This window comes from Ctenocephalides felis, unplaced genomic scaffold (assembly GCF_003426905.1).
Source record: "Ctenocephalides felis isolate EL2017-DRISC unplaced genomic scaffold, ASM342690v1 CF-g0.4_SCAFFOLD_03571, whole genome shotgun sequence".
NCBI classification, from domain to species: domain Eukaryota; kingdom Metazoa; phylum Arthropoda; class Insecta; order Siphonaptera; family Pulicidae; genus Ctenocephalides; species Ctenocephalides felis.
The window spans coordinates 24,085,574-24,104,668 of NW_020539725.1; the positions used below are offsets into that span (position 1 = coordinate 24,085,574).

Genomic DNA, 19,095 nt, shown 5'->3' on the forward strand with positions numbered 1-19,095 from the left:
TCATATAATATTCTTATACTTCTATTCTATTTATGCAAAATAAAACATAGGGGGAAGTCCCCGAGTGCCAGACACCTAAGGTTATTTATAAATAAATCAAAAAATATTTTACGAAATGTTTATCAAATTATGACTTATGTTAAATAACAAAGTTAGAAATCAAACTAAATTAACAAACTTTGGTAACAAAAAATATGATTTTAAAACGTGGCACCTAGTACTGGACATTTCAAAATAACCTGGAATCTGGAATGTTTGCACATGTGTGTTTGACGAATATTCTTAGATATTGCAAAAAATAATCACTATTTATCCACCCTTTTGGCTGGGCCACACTGATGTTCTCAGCTGGAGCATTCATCATAAGATTTTCATTCTTTGACTAGAAAATACGAAAAATGAGGGTATGTAGTGATCGTTAGCACTCATACAGAACAAAATTAAATAATTAGAATAAATTACGTCAATTCTCCTAAGAAATATCTATATGTTTACTATCCGGCGCTAAGGGACGACTTAGTGTCCGGTGCTAAGGGACAGACATGTTTGTTTGGTGGTACCTACTAAAATTGTTTAAAATATCTAATAATATTCTACCATTTACGGTAGAAAGTTCATTTGTATTTTGAAATCGAAAGATTTATACTCGCTTAAATAATACCTGTTAAATAGAGTGTCAGGCGCTATGTGCCTCCGTACCTCTAAAATTTTAAATATAACATAAATATAATTCTTTATTACAATTAATAACCAACTACTTTAGATGCATTTTAGATCAATTTATATATTATCAATATCACAAATTTTTTGAAAATTAGGTTTTAAATCAATGCAATTTTAAATCCATTTAATGGTCTATTATGTCCTACTCCTAAAATATAGCCAATGATGGTTCCTATAATCTTGTTTAAAGATTGTCGTGAATTACTAGCGTAATTTTTAATATTACTGTGAACGTTTTCATTAATTATTTCGAATGCTAGTTTAACCATGTATTTTAGCCCGTTTATATGGAATAATAATCGTTTCTCTGTTATTGTAGGGTATCGAAATACATCATTAAAATTAGATTCTGAAACTGGATGGATTACTGTAGCGACTAACAATCACGGATTTGATAGTGAGGAAATGCCAGAATATAGTTTTCTTGTGGAAGCCAGAGATGCTGATGGAGAAGGTAAATCAATAATTGATAAAAATTTTATATTATGAAATTGAATAATAGTCAGTTTTTATTAATTTTCATAATAGTTCGAAAACATGAAATAATGTTTATATATAATTTTACTTATATCAGTTAAAGATCGTCTTTATATAGATACTTGTTATAAAACCTATCTAAATACACATACCAATATATAACGATATTATTTTGAATATTCATATAGAAAATAAGTGCAAACAGATATTTCTTGGTGTACATAGGGTAAACAAAAATAATAATCGATAATGTTATTTTCATTAAAATGCAGTTATACAAAAATACGTATACAGGCTTGAAATTTTAATATTTAATTTTTCCTCAAAGGTAATGCTGCTACAACTTCTCTGGTTCTATCAATAACTGATGTGAACGACAATGCGCCTCATTTTGAACGAGATGTTTATGAATTTATGCTGTCATCTGGGCTAAATAATTTTACGGTTCCAGCCTTTCTACATGCCACTGATGCAGATGCCACCAGCCCAAATAATCAAGTCAGATACGAAATCGTACATGGAAATTATGATGAAAAATTTCGTTTGGATGAAATTACTGGTCAGTTCTATAAGTTATTGAAATCATATTCATATTGATAATATAATTATTTTATTGTAAACTATTCTGAACTAATGTGAAAATTAGAATTTCATATATTTTTTTTATCAATTAGGCGAGTTAACAGTAAATAACATAAAAACATCTCGTGATACATCCAATAAGCAAGGAAATGGCCTGAAACCTGAGGTTTACGCTATGACTGTGCGCGCCTACGACTTAGGAGTTCCTCACATGGCAGCAACAACCTCAGTTCGTGTTTATCCTCCTGAAAGCAGAGCACGGTCGCTCATGTTTGTGGTTCCTGGTTCGAAGCCTGATCTGAAAGCCACCGCCGACACGATAAGAGCTCTGACAGGGGCTGCTGTTACGATCGAGGACGTCAGGCCGCATGATACCGACCCGGACAAGTTAGTTTTAGAGAAAAAATTAAAATACTGAATTTTTTAACTGAGAAATTTTCCTAAAAGATCATTCATTGGGTGTTAATTTGTACAGTTTCTCAGAAAAAAATTCAGACTGTTAAGCATTATTTTATGCAATAAAATACTGCTTGCATTACAGTTAACTTTACATATTACTAATTATTGTTTTGATTTATCCAGTGCATCCTCATTTTACTGATAGAAGACATAAATATCGAATTAATTTAGTAATTCAATGATTCGTGATTTTACTTTCTTTTTTTTTAAGTTGCATCAATATAGATATTTATTGTAAATAATTTAATGTGCCTGGCAAATGCTCTTCTCATGTTTATATTTTATATTAAACTTTTCAGGAGTATTGTTCTGGCCAGTCTTCATTATACTTCAAATTCTGTTGTGGACGTTGATCAAATTCAAAGACGACTTAGCGGCAATTATTCCGCAGCGGCTATAGCAACCGAACAAACAACAGCACAGGTATTTTTTTTATGGTAAATACAATATACACTGAAGTTATAACAAAATTATCATTTTTATTTTTATTTCAGATCTATCGAGGCGATAGCAGTAATCTATTGTTTTGGTTACTGATATTTCTGGCTCTTGCAATAGCTTGCGCAATTTTGGCTTTGATACTGTGCTGCATTTGTGCAGGTTGTCCTCTATATATGCCGCCCAGGTATTTATTACATAAATATATTTACTCCACATTATTTTGCCACTCAAAAATATCAAATTTTAAAACCACGTACCAAGGGATTGCTAAGAATATAAATCCCTTCAGTCATAAAACATCGGAATTTCATAAATTAACACAAATATGCTTTATGTTGAAAAATTTGTTGAGAATTTATCAAAGTGATAGGCCGAGGCTCAGTTGAACACAAAAGAGTAATATAATTCTAAGCGCGACTTGCTCCATGAAGAGTTATCTCTTCAAATCTCTGGGATATGGTGTTATTTACTGATATGTCGTTACTATTGATATTAGGGTATTCCACTTTAATTTTTAATGTGTTGATAGATACTATTAAAATTTCAGGAAGCGCGTTGTAGCTACCGAAGATGGTGTTCGACTGGTGCACAGATCAGCCACCGAGAAAACAGCTCTCAAAGGCGGAGTTCTTCCACAAACTGTTGAATGGACCCGAGCTCGTGAAGCCTGGAGTGCAGAAGCTGAACCACGAACAAGACCGACTCATTGGCAATTCAACAGGCGAAATAATAATCAACAATCGCAAAGGTACCGCGATGATCGTGATGACGCTTCAGTTACCAGAGAAGAATATATTCCAGGACCCGGAAGACTAACTGCACCTGAGAGAGGACCAGATGGTGCTCTCAGATTGAGGTTAGTGAAAGTTTATATAGGAACAGTAATTTTTCATTTTCGTCCGTTGATAAAATTGATCTACAATATTGTCCATCATATTAAAAGTTGCTTAGTTGTAATTGTTTTTTTAGGGATGGTCCCAACGTCATATACACCCGTGATGTTCAGTTGCGTCGATCAGAGCGCGATTTAGACCAACTCGATCGCCTGGAAAGATTAGATAGAGAACGTCTGATTACTATGGCTCAGACTGATGACCGACGCGATCAAAGATTTATAAGAGAAGGTGATGCCGAAATTCTTCAGTTGATGACAAGGGGTGGAAGGGAGGATGCATTAAGTGGGCAATACGTATTAGTTGACGGGGGAAAAGAATTGCTGATGAGAAGGTAAATGATTCAAAGGTTACATTCTTATGATTTTGAACCATAATGTATGTGATATTTCAATGTGCAAATGGGGTTCTCAGAAAACGAATCATATAAAAAATTGACTGTTTAAATTAATAAGTTTTTATTATCAAATTATCATTTTCAATTATCAAAGTTTTTACTTATAGTTAGCATGATTCATAGTTCTTCATATTGAATGATTTTATCTGATTACGATCTAATTTTCTTATCCACAATTTATGGATATAAACCGGTAGACATTTGCAATATCTCATATCTCGTATATTTCGAGTCCAATATATGAGTGTATTCAAATTATATATTTATGTTTGTTCTTCCTAGGTTCATGGAAGATGAAATGCATCAGACACAAGCAATTCCTCAAGCTCAAGAACCGCCATTGGAAGAGTCTTTACGCGAACAAAATGCTTTACTACGTAAAATTCTTCTTGAAAAGGAAAGACTTCTACTACTCCAAGAAACTCGCAGCTTGAGAGGCGGACTGGCAGAAGCTCTATCTGAGACTCAGAGCTTGCCAGGACATGCGGCTGCTGCGGTCGCCGGGACGCAGACCGACCGCACAGCTGGCACGCAAACAGATCCAAGAAGAACTAGAAGCGATTTGGACGAATCGCCTGGTAGGACAGTTACATAAATCATAATACTTCATAACATAAATAATATTTAACACTAGATACACCACGCCAGTCAAAATGACAGGTTGGACACTTTCAATTCAAAATTCCCATTATATGTAAAATTTGTTTTGTGAAATGAAGTTATGACTTTTTAAGTTATAAGTATAAAAATTATTTTATGCATTCAAAGTTACTTTATATATATTAGTAACAAAAATAAATTGTGTTACTACTACTTATAAGAGCACCAGTCAAAATTACTGGTGCAAGTTTCTATAGAAAATGTTTGATGAAAGAACCGAAATAACAATAGACACAGATAGTCTGCGTTTATCTATCGCCTACACTCTTATCGACGACAATGTATATTATTTATTTTTTATTCTTTTTTACATTGTAAAAACGTAGGTTGCTGAACTATTACTAGATTTTGACCAACAAAACAATTGTTTCGAGCTTCGTTCAACACACTAGATAAAATTTTATTGAAAGTGATTTTCAAGTATAATTATTTATTCTTTTTATACACTGATACAAGTAAGTAACATTCGCGTGGATACAGAAATTTTCAAAAATACATTCTTGAGTAAAAAAAACTATAAACGAAAAAACGGCCATAGTTCCGACTTATTTTTATAGTGACTGTTAGTCTTCGAAAAAAGAATGGAAAGAATGTTTTTTTAGCTTGTTTGGAAAATACAATCAGCGGATCTCTGAAATGTTTGGACCTAGGATTTAAAATATATGATAGTGACGGTGAATTTTTAGATAAACAAATCAATCCACAAGGCAGTGCTATTATCGACTGTAGAGATGAGAAAATTTCGTGATAAAGACAATACAGATGGATCAAGTACGTTAGTAAATGGATAGATATCACAAACAAACGTATGAGATGATGCGAGCCACTTTCTTCCAATTCTGAAGATCAATTTGGAAGTAATGCACCAAAAGAGGAAACTAAAATAGGTTTGGGCGAAGCTATTTGGACAAGAGTTGTAGTAAAGTGAAATAGGTTTTGCAGGTATATTAGAAGTTCAAAGAGCTTTCAGAGACATACTCAGACCAAATTTATACAAAATAAGCCCTGGTTTGGAACAAATTATGGAAAATAGCAAAAATAGCTTCAAACTGGGAGCTCATATCACTTTGGTTGAATAACATTTATCAACGAAGGCCAGAAGCATATTTAGCCAGTAAATGCCAAAGAAACTATAAATTTACATAGAATTCAGTCTGACATCTGATGTAGAACAAAAAATATATAGTAAATGGTTGCCCGTGTTTAGGAAAAGACGAAGGATCAACCCCTCTAAGCGAATTTGTAGTAATGAAACTTCTTGAAACATATACTATAAAGGGTATAAATGCAATAAGCGATATTATTTTTACAATTATTCATATGGCATTGAAATTAAAATCTAAAAACACGTCGGTAACTGTAATTATTGAGTATTGTGCTAAAGTACTGTAAAAACTATTAAAAATAATATATTTTATTATTTGACAATATCTATAAGTCTATTTAACAACTGTAATTAGTTTTGTTCAACTTAAAAACACAATAAGTATGTTTTCTTAGAGACCAGTCATTTTGACTGGTATTGGTAGAAATAGGTACATTCAAACGACTGGTATATCTAGTGTTAAATCTCAACCTTACGAATGAATACTAAAGAAGTATTCTATGAACGTTAAGAAAAAAATTATGCATTGGTATATTCTTTAGCATAGAATAATTTTATTATTTCATTGGTATTTTTTTATTTTTCAGGAGATGAAGAAGATGAAGAAGACTGGCGTCGCCGCCGCCGAATAAGGCGTCGCAAACAAAAGCGCGTTCTCGGAGCTCGCCGCATCCGTACTCCTATTGCAGAAGAAGATTCTCCGGTCGAGGATCACCATCAAACGTCATCACAGACCAACAGCCGCAAGAGCAGGCAAGCAGAGCGATCAGACGTACTTGCCGAAATTTCTGATTCGCTGGACGAACGACAGCGCTCTGCTGAGCGAACTCTTCAGATGACTAGAGAACCTAAATATGTAAAAGCCAAAAGACAAACAGCAACTCAGAAGCAGCATCACGAAGAAAACGGCAGATCCATTTCTGCGGATAGTTTGGAAGATAGAAAATCAGCTGATAAACCAGGAGATGCTACTAATTCTGGTAAAACAAGTACGGAAGGAGAAATGTATGAAGGCAGACTGAAGAAACCTATTCCCAAAAAGCGACAATTAGCTACTTCAGCTGATAAAAACAAAGGCCCTGCACCTAAACCTCCTAATAAATCTGACGGAGGCGAAGAAGGTAAAGAAATACCTAGATATATGCAATGGTACTTTGATCAACAAACAGACTCAAAGAAAAAGTCAGAGTCAGCTAAATCTAAATCAAAAACGAAGTCAAGAACTGATTCAAGTCTAGAAAGACAAAGTCATATTCAAAAGAAACCTGCTATAGAGACACAATCTGCTAAAGCAGTACCGTCGAACCAAGGTTCTAATCATTCTCTAACTCAACATTCCGAATACAGATACGAACATCCCTCTTCTATTCCTCAAAATCAAAATAATTTGACTGTATCTGATGGTAAAACAAAGGGTATGCCGGAGGATGATCAGGATTCGGGCATAGCTATGACATCCATGATTTTACAAAATTTGACAACTGCGAAACGAAATCCAATAGCAGAGAAAAAAAGCGTTTTTACTATTGCATATGATGACATGCGGATAAAGCAATTGCGATCCGATAGCAACTCGCCACCTTATTAGAAAATTTTGTGGCTTTGATAAGTAGTGATCGAGGATATTCTATATAAATAATTGTTTTTCAAATCAATGAAACAAGCGAGGAGTCGGAATCGAAATATGCACTGAATTAATGAAGCCTTTATGTGTCAATTGATACAAATATTTTTTATTATGTTATAATGTTGCTTCGGTTTTTTTAGGCTTTGAAATTGTTTGTAAGTTGCATTGCTTGTTGAAGACGTAAATTAACAGGCAAGTAATCGAACTAACAGCAAAAAACTTAAAAAATGAATAAAATCTTTTGAGTCGTCTGTAATATATTATTATGTTTTATCTGGGTGGTTATCAAGTTTCAAGAGACTAATACAATTAATATAAAATATTAATATTATAATGAATAAAACTGTGAGTTGATCGTCACGATGTGTAAAATATTGTTTATGTGACTGTGTGTAAATAATTACTCTTTATCGATTTTAATTATAGGGACCTGATACGTTTATTCAATTATATTAGAATAATGAATAGTTTAATCTGTACTTTTTCTAGGTTTAAATTCAATATCTTAATGTTAGTAATTTGTCCAAAGGATAAACATTTCCAAGCACTGTGCTGCCTTTAGCTGTGTAAGACTGCAATACAATTAGTTAGTATATTAACAAATTTTTAAAAGTTGAAAACTTGTGATTGTTATACAGCTTATAGATATTTTATAATTAAATATGAAATGAAAATGAAAATGAAAACAAAAGATGTAATTGATGAAAAGTACTGGATATTTTTCTTGAAGAAGTTGTTGAACGCTATAGTATCATCAAATTTTTAAAAGCCATTATTTTATATGTATTAGATATATCACGATTTATCTTTATCGCATTATATCGCACTGTTTTATACTAAAAATTTTAACAATTTTATAAATTGTTGGAAATACCAGTTCATAATCAAATAGCTTGTTTTAATTAACGAGTTCGGACTTTACCCATCTTATGGTTAATTTAAACTACCTATATCATTATACACAAAATTATTGTAGGTACGTGTGTTTACTACTAATAGATATAATAAAACGATGAAAAGTCAAATCTTAAAATGTACTATAGCTTTATTATAATTATTTTTTAGCAAATCTAAGCATGTTTGTCAGCTAAAATCAATGTTTTGCCATCATTAGTAAAATAAGTAGATAGCGAATCTTTGCATTTAAACTTTAACAAAAAATATGTGTCTTATGCAATTACAAAATGTTTTATGAAAGTGTTTGTCAGCAAATTTATAACATATATCAAAATATTTTACTATTGTTAGAAAAATAAAGAAATATATTTATTGATAATATAGCTGTATAAGTTGCATATGATCAAAAACTGTAAGTCATCCATTTGTATTTTTTGTAAATATATAGTTTTTGTATAATAAATATCTAAATCATATAAAGATGTATAAACTTTTAAAATTACCTTTTACTTCTAATGTTTGAAATATTTGAAAAATATAAAATATATTATTAATATTTACTATGTAAACAACAAGTGGATAAAAGTGCAGAAGCGGCCAGCGCATAACGAAAATTACTAATAAAATGCGCCTTTAACACGGAGATCCGGGAAAACTTTGTTGTCAATATCAGGTTAAATATAGATAATTTCTAAATAATTTAAAACAATCAAAAATAGTAAATTTTAAACCAAGTGTTAGGCGGTTTTGCGTTCAACCAAGCTTCCGATAGCGTACAAAGAGTGTTCAGTATACCAAAAATATGGGTCATTGCGAGGCATAAGCTTTTATCGTGTTTTCTCGATAGCATTTAATATTAGAATCTTTTGTAACATTAAACTAGAAGAAAGTAATACCGTCTCTATACCCGAGTGCTATAAATTTTGCTTCAGTTCACACTATATGAATTCGATTTGCGTTCTGTATTAGTTCTATGTGTAGATTTGATGATAATTTGATGATTTAGCAAATAAATTGTTGCTGATTATTTTCTAATGATATAAAACTACGTCGTTTGCAAATGAAAAGTTACATAGTTAAATTTATGCATAAGTTATGATAATTGAACAGTATATTTTATTGTTTTAAACCAGCGATCGGAGTCGGGGAACGTTTTAAATCATTACCCCAAAATACTTTTTTATTACATTACCTCCATACAGACAACAACGTAGCAAAAACAGCAAATATCAATTAAAAATACATACTTTTTACACCCAAAATCTTAATTTTTATCCATTTTGGAGTAATTTACCCCGGTTTCCCGACCACGGTTTTAAATAATTATTGACTGAATTACAAAACCACATCACAAATTCTATATTTTCAAAATTCCAATTAAAATACTATAATAATTACTATTGAATTTATGTTTAGTTCAAAATTTGCTGAGAATTTGAACGACTTTTGGAACGAAAACCATCGTCTAGCAGATTTCAGCCTTGCGCATTATGGTTGCCCAAGCGTTTAAAAATGCTAAAAAACGAAAAATTGAGCTTTCTCCTGTAAACTTTAAATATTTATACGATGGATTTAATTTATTGATTTCAACCTGCATAAGTATCTGCCAGGCGAGACGAAAGATTAATTTTTATGAGCAAGATGTATATGCATTAAAATATTATGGTTAACAAAAATAATTCTGAACATAATTTTTATATATGTACTATAATTTACAAGTTTAATATTAGTTTTCACATTACGTCTATAGAAAACTTGCTCTCCCGACATAGTACATTTGCTCTGACCTGGTGAAAGCTTAGACTGGATAGAATCGCCTGGTATTGTGCATACCTTTTCAAAATCGCTTATTATTAATTAGACAAATACATAATGAATTTTAAGTAAGTACTATAGAACCTCGATTATCCCGACCTCGGTTATACGGATTCGCGATTATTCGTACTATCAACCGCTATTTAAATAAAAATATAAAATAATAAAAATATAAAATTACTCAAAAAATATTCTAATTAAATAAATCGTTATTATATTTATTTGATATTTATTATAATTTTTTGATAATAAAGAATAATTTAAAATTAAATTTTGATCCTATAAATTCTAATCATCCTTGATCAATAATCTTTATTAATCTATTACCGTAAATTAATGGATCATAAATATTAGATACAGAAATTGTTGGTAAAAATCATATATTCCCAAAAAATACTAATTTTTTACTATTTATAAATTTAAATCTATTTCTACTAAAACTGTTTTAAACCTACAAATCGAATTTTTGCAGGATATATGCTGCAATTTACTACATATATGTATGTAATTTAATCTAAGAAAATATATATGTACATACACATAGGAAATGTTAATTTCTTATTAAATATTGATTTTCGTTGATAAATACACATCATTATTTTTCATACTTTGGATTATCTGGATTTTTGATTATCCGGATGCCTATCGACAACAATTAGTCCGGTCAATCGAGGTTCTACTGTATTAAGAATCACCAGTAAAAAAATTAACCTTGCAAGAACGGCATTTTTTAAAAGTTTCAGAAGCTTTTGGTACATAGGCTTATAATATAATCTTCGACTTGATCATTTTTCTCAAAATTTCATGATCTTGCGTTTTAGATAAAGCATATCGATTGAATTGCATAATTAAAATTACAATATCTCATATTTTTTAGTTATATATTTTTAAATTTCTTATGAATCATATGTACACACATTTTAAATATACTATGAAATATTTATATATAAATATAGATATATCTATAAATTATAATTTTTGCAAATTATTCCATATTATTAATTATAATTAATTAATTAGGCTACTATTATTTAATTTATATTTATAATTTAAGTTCATTAATTTATAGTTATAATTATTTATGTTATAATTAATTAATTATGCTTCTATGCGTAATTATAAGTATGCTACTGTTTATCGTCGGACTTTATTTAAAAAAAATATTCTGTCTATAAAATCTCTAATACAGCCCTGTAATTTTACTTTTACAGTTTTGATACAGATCAGACACAAATAAATCCATAGTGCCTCATAGCATCGAGCGAATAGGAACACAATAAACAAAACATTTTAATCGAAGCCGTATAAAAACCGGTTTCTATATAAAGCAAAAATACTGCGGAGCAACCAAACTGAAACGTAAGTATTTTCAAGGTTTTTTTTACAAAAAAATAATTTTTATTATTTTGTATGTATTTTTTGTACCAATATCTTTAACTCCTCGCATTGTTGTTTCTCTGATGAGATCGTGTTTCTGTGCATGTCAGTTATGTGTCTTCAACTAGCCCAATATACCAGGGTACCATGCGCGAGTCGGCGCTCAAAATTTCAGTCAAAATAAGGCGGGCCGAGTCGTAAGCGAGGAAATTGAATGATCTTCGGTAAGTTCATACTACAAGGGTCACAGGCACATTTTCGTTTATTGACCTTACTCATGTACGAAATGTGAAATTTCGGCAATTTATCTTTAGATTCCATTTTCACAATATGTTTGATGTAGTGTTAAAGATATATCACGCTTGTTAATGAAATATGGTTATAACTCTAACTTTAAAATAAAAACAATATTTGTGAAAAAGAACTGGATTTTTGGATTAGTATATTGAAAAAATTAGGATTAATTAAATATATGTCCAGATAGCCATCCAAATCAGCATTGAATACTCTGTGAAAGTTCAATTATTTTACGTATTTACAAGTTTTAGAATTTATTTCTGTAATTTAGAAATGCTATATGATGCAGGTATATGTTATATGTTGAAAATTTAGAATAATTTATAATATAAATTTAATAACGAATATACATATGTGTATACATTTGTGCTTACATAATATTTGTGTATTTATGTAACTTTTATTTTACTCGTGAATATAAGTGAATGATATATCATTGATAATAAATGATCTGAATTACACATATAAATATAAAACACGAATTCTAAAATTGGTAAAAATGTATGATAATTTAACTTTCACAGAGCATTCAATACTTAATTGGATAGCTTTTTGGACAAATATTTAATTAATCCTAATTTTTTTAATTTACCGATCTAGAAATCCAGTTCATTTTCATAAATTAATACTAAAAAGAAAAAATGGCTTTCATGCTATATTAATTAGCATAGATTATTTTTAAATATATATTTTAAAATTCATATGTATTTTTATTATCTTTTATAGTAATAATTATACAATAATCATTATTTTTCAAGAACTAAAATAACTCTATAGACTCTATAGTATAGAGTTATATGCATTTATATATTATTATTTTTTTTATTTATTTATATATACATTATTTTCATATTTCAGTCAGACAGAGGTGCCTGGTATGAGAGATTATGAAAAACAGTTTTCATATTTTATATATACATTTCATTTGACTATAATATCTATTTCATTAATATAATATATATTATAATTAAAATATCTCTATCTTTATATATAACTCTTCAGTCTTCTTTGTCTTCAATTTCCTTATTATAGAATCGCTAATGATTATTACACATTATTTGTTTTATTAAGATAATTATTATGCTAACGAAAATGTAAAAAACAGCAATTTCTACTTATTTTTATTTGAGAGCTGTTACAATAATTTCATTAGTTTAAAATGAATAGACATTTTATTGAGTATTTTAAAAATCTATATGAGTTTTCATACCGGATCATAATTATATCAATCCTGTAATTAATATACATATGATATTATATTTTAATTTTATATTAAAATTGAGTGCTGGATCGATTGTAATTTGCAATAATATGATTAGGGCTCCTTTTAAATGCGTTGCACTAGATATTTTAATAAATATTATATATCAATAATCATACCGAAAAATTACGAATATACTAATTCAATTTATTACTGTAATCTAGAAATCGAATTTTATATAATAAATTATTATATAATAAATATATATATATATATAATAATTAATAATATAAATAATTTTTTGGTATAAATATATATATATAATAATATATAAGTATAATAATAAATTATTATATAAAATTCGATTTGTAGATTACTGTAAAATTAATTAGTTTATTCATAATTTTTTGGTGTGATTATTAATATCTAATATTTATTGAAATATTAAGTACAACTTATTTAAAGGGAGCCCTAATCATATTATTATATTATTATTAATAATGTACTTGGGAAATTTTATATAAAAATGTGCAGACGTATTTTTCTGCCAAGAAATTATTCAGATTTTTTGCAAATAAATGATAAATAACGAATTATGATGTTCATAAAAAAATAATAAAAAATGCATAAAATAGTGAACGATTCACAGCTTTATAGTTGTTGTACCATTATACATAAGGGAGCGTCCATTAATCACGTGAGGTTTTTAGGAGGGGGGGTGACAAAAAATCATGAAATATCACGTTGGGGAGGGAGGGGTATAGCAAGATATCACGTGTATTTATTTTTTTACTATTTTTTATAAAAAAGTTCAAACATTTTTGAAAAAAATTAAAAATTTTACAGTTTTTTCTCGTAATTAAAAATACACGTGATGTTTGGTGGGGGAGGGGGGGCTTATTTTGAATATCACCAAATAACACCAAGGGAGAGGGGGAGTCTGAAAATCCTTAAAAACTCGCTCACGTGATTAATGGTTATATTTTTTTTAGAAATAGCAATTAATTACTGTTATATAATATAAACTATTTTTACTTTTTAGACAGAATTGTTAAACAGTTCTATTTACTCACATCTATAATATATTGTTATTAATTAATAATGCGTTAAGTGGATTGATGATGATGGGACACGACAGTCCCTCCTTGCGTTCTTATAAAAAAACAATTGTGCTTCCTTTATTTTTTTAACAATTTAATTTCATAAGTAGATAAGAGATATATATATAATTTAACAGATTACAAAAATTATATGTAATAATATGTAAAAATATCATAGACCTTATACAGTTACTGTAACTGTATAAGGTCTATGAAAAATATACATAAAATATACATAAAAATAATTATTCATTTGTTATTTTTGCTATACTACAGTTGAGTTATATTTAAAGTATTAAGTACTATTTAAATTTAGAAAAGTTTGCAAACATCGGTGTATTCAAATATCATTTCTTGATTAAACGTGTCAGTGTAGTCGATTTATTACGTGTACAGTTAAACATCTGTCTTATATGTCTTTTAAATTGATACTCGAAAACGGCATGGTGCCCTGGCATACGTGTTGCAGATATGTTACACTGGCGCAACTTCCCAGCAATGTTCGTTCCCAGCAATTTGTGGCTATTTGTGGACATAAGAAAGAAGTGGTGAGAAGAATTATAACTTATTGCAAAATATAAGAAGAAATATGAATATATTCAAGCATATAAATACTTATGCAAATAATTTGAAAATTTCATACTAAATGAGCAAGTAGTTTTATGTAAATAACTTATACTGAAATTTACACAGACGAGCGTGAATCTGTATAGTACATTATATTGAGTACTAAAATCATTTATGTAATATGTATTATTTTGTTATTATTATTATAAATATGGTTTTTAGTGATTATTTTTACCATGATTATTTATTTAAGTAAATTTAATTTTTTATTAGTTAGTATTAAATATAAAGTTTATGTATTTATATCTTGTTAGGATAGTTATACATGATTATATAAATTGTATAGAAATATGTATGTATAAACTAATATAAATGAAATAAATAAATCTTTAAAAACAAAAAATCAAGTGGCTGTCCATTAATCACGTGAGCTTTAAAGGGGGGTTACAACAAATCAAGAAATACCACGTGGGCAGGGGAGTATCTAGTAATAAGATACCACGTGTGTTTATTTTTTACATCAATTAAAAAAAACAACAAAATTAAAAAAAAATACACGTAATGTTGTGTGGGACAAGGGGGTAATTTTAAATAGATTTTAAAGACACCACGTGTGTTTATATCTTTCATCAATTAAAAAAAAAAAACAAAATTTAAAAAAATACACGTAATATTGTGTAGGGCAAGAGGGCAATTTTAAATATCACCATGTAGCACCAAGGATGATAGGGGTTCCAAAAAACCTTAAAAATCTCTCACGTGATTAATTGACGTCCCCTAAGATTGTAAATTAAATCGTTGACTGCCGTGGTCTTTGTACTTATATCGTTTTTCTATGCTGAAATTATTTATTTAAAAAATAGTTTTTTATGGTATTATTCATAAAATTGTTTTATTTAAACAGTAATTCAGTGGCGGTGGTTGCAAAAATATTTTTTTCGTCCTTTTTCTATTCATAGGAATCACTAAATAGTTGGTTGTACGTTGTAATATGCTGCTAAATTGGGTAGATTTAAAGAAAATCTGGCACTGTCGACGGCCAAGAAACATGGAAGGACAATGACTAATTATGAAATGGGATTACAAAATGAATATCTAATCTAGTTTTATACTATCCATTCAAGTTATATGTATATAACAGCTATGTCAGAAAAAAGAAAATTTTGCGATAACGCGTATAACTTTGCAATAAACATATGATTCGCATTTAGCCAAAACTACTTTTTTGCCACAGAGATTGCTTCACTCTGATCGTATTTTAACATATTTTGTGACTTTGATTATGTGACTTTGAACTTCTTTATGAGACACATTTATTAACTTCAGATATTTGATTTTATATGCTTAGAATGCGTCTGTTCTCTTGTCCCACCTATCATAGAAAAAAGACAATAACTTTTGTATGATTTTATCATTGTTTTAATACTTTCAATATTTTTGAATAATAGCAATCAAATATCATTAGCTTCAAAAATGGTTTATTATATTGTCATATTTTGTACTAAATGTAATCAGAAATTCTTCATTATTTAATTATACAGAATATATTAAAAGCATATTTCAGATACATGTTGAGAACCTATAAATCAAAAATATTTTTCAATAAAGAATTAATTATTTTAATGATGATTCACATTCAGATAATTAAATAATTTTAAAAATAATTAAATTGGGCTAAAGATGAAAAATATGTGGAAAACAACTTCTAAAGTTTGCAGAACTTAGAACTTTTATTCTCGACTTGGTATAAAACGATAAGACAAGATTAATTTAAGATATATATCTATTAAGATTAATTCGATTAATATGATCTTGACAACATAATGTTACTGAAAATTTTTGAATTATTCGGTTACAAGCTGCTGATTATTAATGTTAATTGATATGAGATTTTAATTCCAGAGCGTTAAATAAAATACAGTAATATGATCATCAATTTTACATAATCATGACCATTTATATTCTATCAACAGTAATGGCAGAAAAACCTACGAATCCTAAAAGAACGATAAATAATACGTATACGTATATATGTGTTAACACTATTAATTGTTAATAATAAAGATATATTTAAATGATATGAGAAAACTTACTTGTTTCGAAAATTTTGCGTTAGTTATCTAAGTCTGATGAGTTTGGCGCTTTATTCAAATATAGCATTAACAACTGCAGGTATGTTTTAGTACTTTAGTAGTAAAAAAAGTACAGTACATAAAACTAATAATTAATGGTTCAAATGTTTAATAAACTGATAAAATTTAATGGATTCAATATTCAACATTTTACACAAAAATTAACAAATAATAATGATTCTTACATACGATAAATGATTTCAATTGTCCGTTATAAGTTTGCGATATATTAACTTTGTATATGAATTTTCAATTAAAATTGATAATTAATATCATAACCACCAGTATTTATAGATATAGTATATGCGTATAAAGCCGCACATATTCAATTCATATCAAACATACCCGAATTTAAGCATATTTAACTTCCCGTAGGGTAAGTTATAGTAATCGCAAAAAAATCGAAAATGAAAATTTTTATATATCTTTACGTTTCAGAGGTTTCTGAACATTTTGGCATACCTTAGAAAAAATGGATGTATGTGTGTGTGTGTGTGTGTGTGTGTGTGTGTATGTATGTGTGTGTATGTATGTGCGGATACAAATTTTCGTCGACGATTTCGGGAACACGGATCAACCGATTTGAATAATTCAAAAAACATTCGATTTGTACTGATAAGGAGACGTGCTGATTAGTTTTTGGCGAAGTTAGGTCTAGCCGTTCCGAAGATACGGGGCAAAAAGTGCCGAAAACGGTAACTCAGTTTTTAAGAGAACGGAGCGTCCGATTTGAATAATTCAAAAAACATTTTACTTGTATTGGCAAGATGAAGAGTTGATCAAATTTTCATGAAGGCAGGTCTAGCGGTTTCGGAGATCTAATGAAAAAAGTAAAAAAAAATGCCATTCGGCGGTTAAAAATGATGATTAGACATATGCACATCAAATTATCAGATATTGTATAGAAATTTTAACAATAAGTATAATTTTTTTTTACATTTCTATGGGTTCCGTACCAATGTTTATGCGTTAGACGGCGGCGCGGCACTTGCGCTGTGACAATTCGTCTCTATGCAGTTCAAGCAGTACGATTGCTTTGAAAAAAAGTTCAGAATTTCCAAAATATGTCAAAATGAAGAAAACATTTTTCTTTTCAAAAAAATAGTTTGCTTTCAAAAAAAAAAATTTCTTTCAAAAAAAATTTTTTTTTTCAAATAAAAATTTTTTTTTCAAAAAAAAGTAATTTTTTGTCATATTCCTAGTTTCTCAAAAATCTAATTATTTCGAAGTAAATTTTTTTCAAAAATGTTAATCGTTTTTAAAAAAATAATAATTTTTGGTACGGGAAGTTCCAGCAATTTGCCTTAAGGCACGATGCCTTAATTGCCTTAAGACAGAATTCCACTTACAGCTAGTTTATTTATAATATTTATCACATTATTATTGCCATCGTATTATTACCATATTGGATTTATACGATTTTTTGTTTTTGCACTTTTGCAAACGCTAAGGACTTCACAACAAATTATCGCAGCGTTATTAGGAGAACAGACACGTTTTTGAATTTTATTTGACTAGGACTATGTAAAAGGTGGATACATGAATAGATGGGAACAAATGTATTATTGAGAAAGCGGTTGCATTTAAACAGTAAATATCAGATCAATTTAATCAAAAAAATATGGTTTATTTTCATATTTTTTTACATTTTAAGACTTTTTAATAATTTTAGAGTACCTCAGTGCAAATGACCTTTTGACCGTGTTCGTGCATTATGTATTGTATATTTATTTATTTTAATTATTTATAAACCTATGATTCGTAGTGCCAAAAGTAGATTCAACAGTTTCGGAAATTTGCAGGCAGGATACTTTTGATGTTATAATACCATTTGTTTAAAATAAAATGTATATGTTATTCATTGAATATTTTAATTTTGATAATATTTATGTATATTCGGCAAAATTTTCGCAATTTAGGTATGAATACGTACTTTTTTACATTTTTTACATTACAAGTTTTTGTAATAAAGATTGCTGAATTAATTGTTTTGTGTAAAACAGATTTGCATATATAAAACATTTTGTTGTTTGCCAAATGTATTAATTATATTGCATTAAATAACATTACAAAAGAAAAACTACTAGAATAAAATATTAATTAATTAATTAATTAAATGAATTAATGAATAACATATTAATTACATTTTCAAACTATCAAACATTTGAAACAAAATTACATGAGTATCGATAACAAGTAATTACCTAAAAGTTGTGATTAGTAAGCAATAATATATACATTCTTTTTATCTACGAATAATAAATAGAAACGATCCATTAAAATTACATATTCTACTTCTTTCGCAATACCAACGATCGTTTTTTCGTGAATTGACGACAGTGAGC

At 28.8% G+C, this 19,095-nt stretch overlaps 1 protein-coding gene across 1 annotated transcript in view; it reads left to right on the forward strand.

The window, feature by feature from the left end:
* LOC113385823 (cadherin-86C-like) overlaps positions 1–7,639 on the forward strand; it is a 62,835-nt gene extending 55,196 nt beyond the window's left edge. The window contains exons 10-18 of the mRNA XM_026623652.1: positions 1,043–1,177; positions 1,529–1,764; positions 1,853–2,169; positions 2,541–2,664; positions 2,736–2,866; positions 3,230–3,538; positions 3,652–3,909; positions 4,255–4,550; positions 6,325–7,639. Coding sequence (XP_026479437.1) covers positions 1,043–1,177; positions 1,529–1,764; positions 1,853–2,169; positions 2,541–2,664; positions 2,736–2,866; positions 3,230–3,538; positions 3,652–3,909; positions 4,255–4,550; positions 6,325–7,325 — 2,807 coding nt within the window. The 3' untranslated portion in view covers positions 7,326–7,639. The remainder of the gene's footprint in view (positions 1–1,042; positions 1,178–1,528; positions 1,765–1,852; positions 2,170–2,540; positions 2,665–2,735; positions 2,867–3,229; positions 3,539–3,651; positions 3,910–4,254; positions 4,551–6,324) is intronic.
* The last annotated feature ends 11,456 nt before the right edge of the window (positions 7,640–19,095 follow it).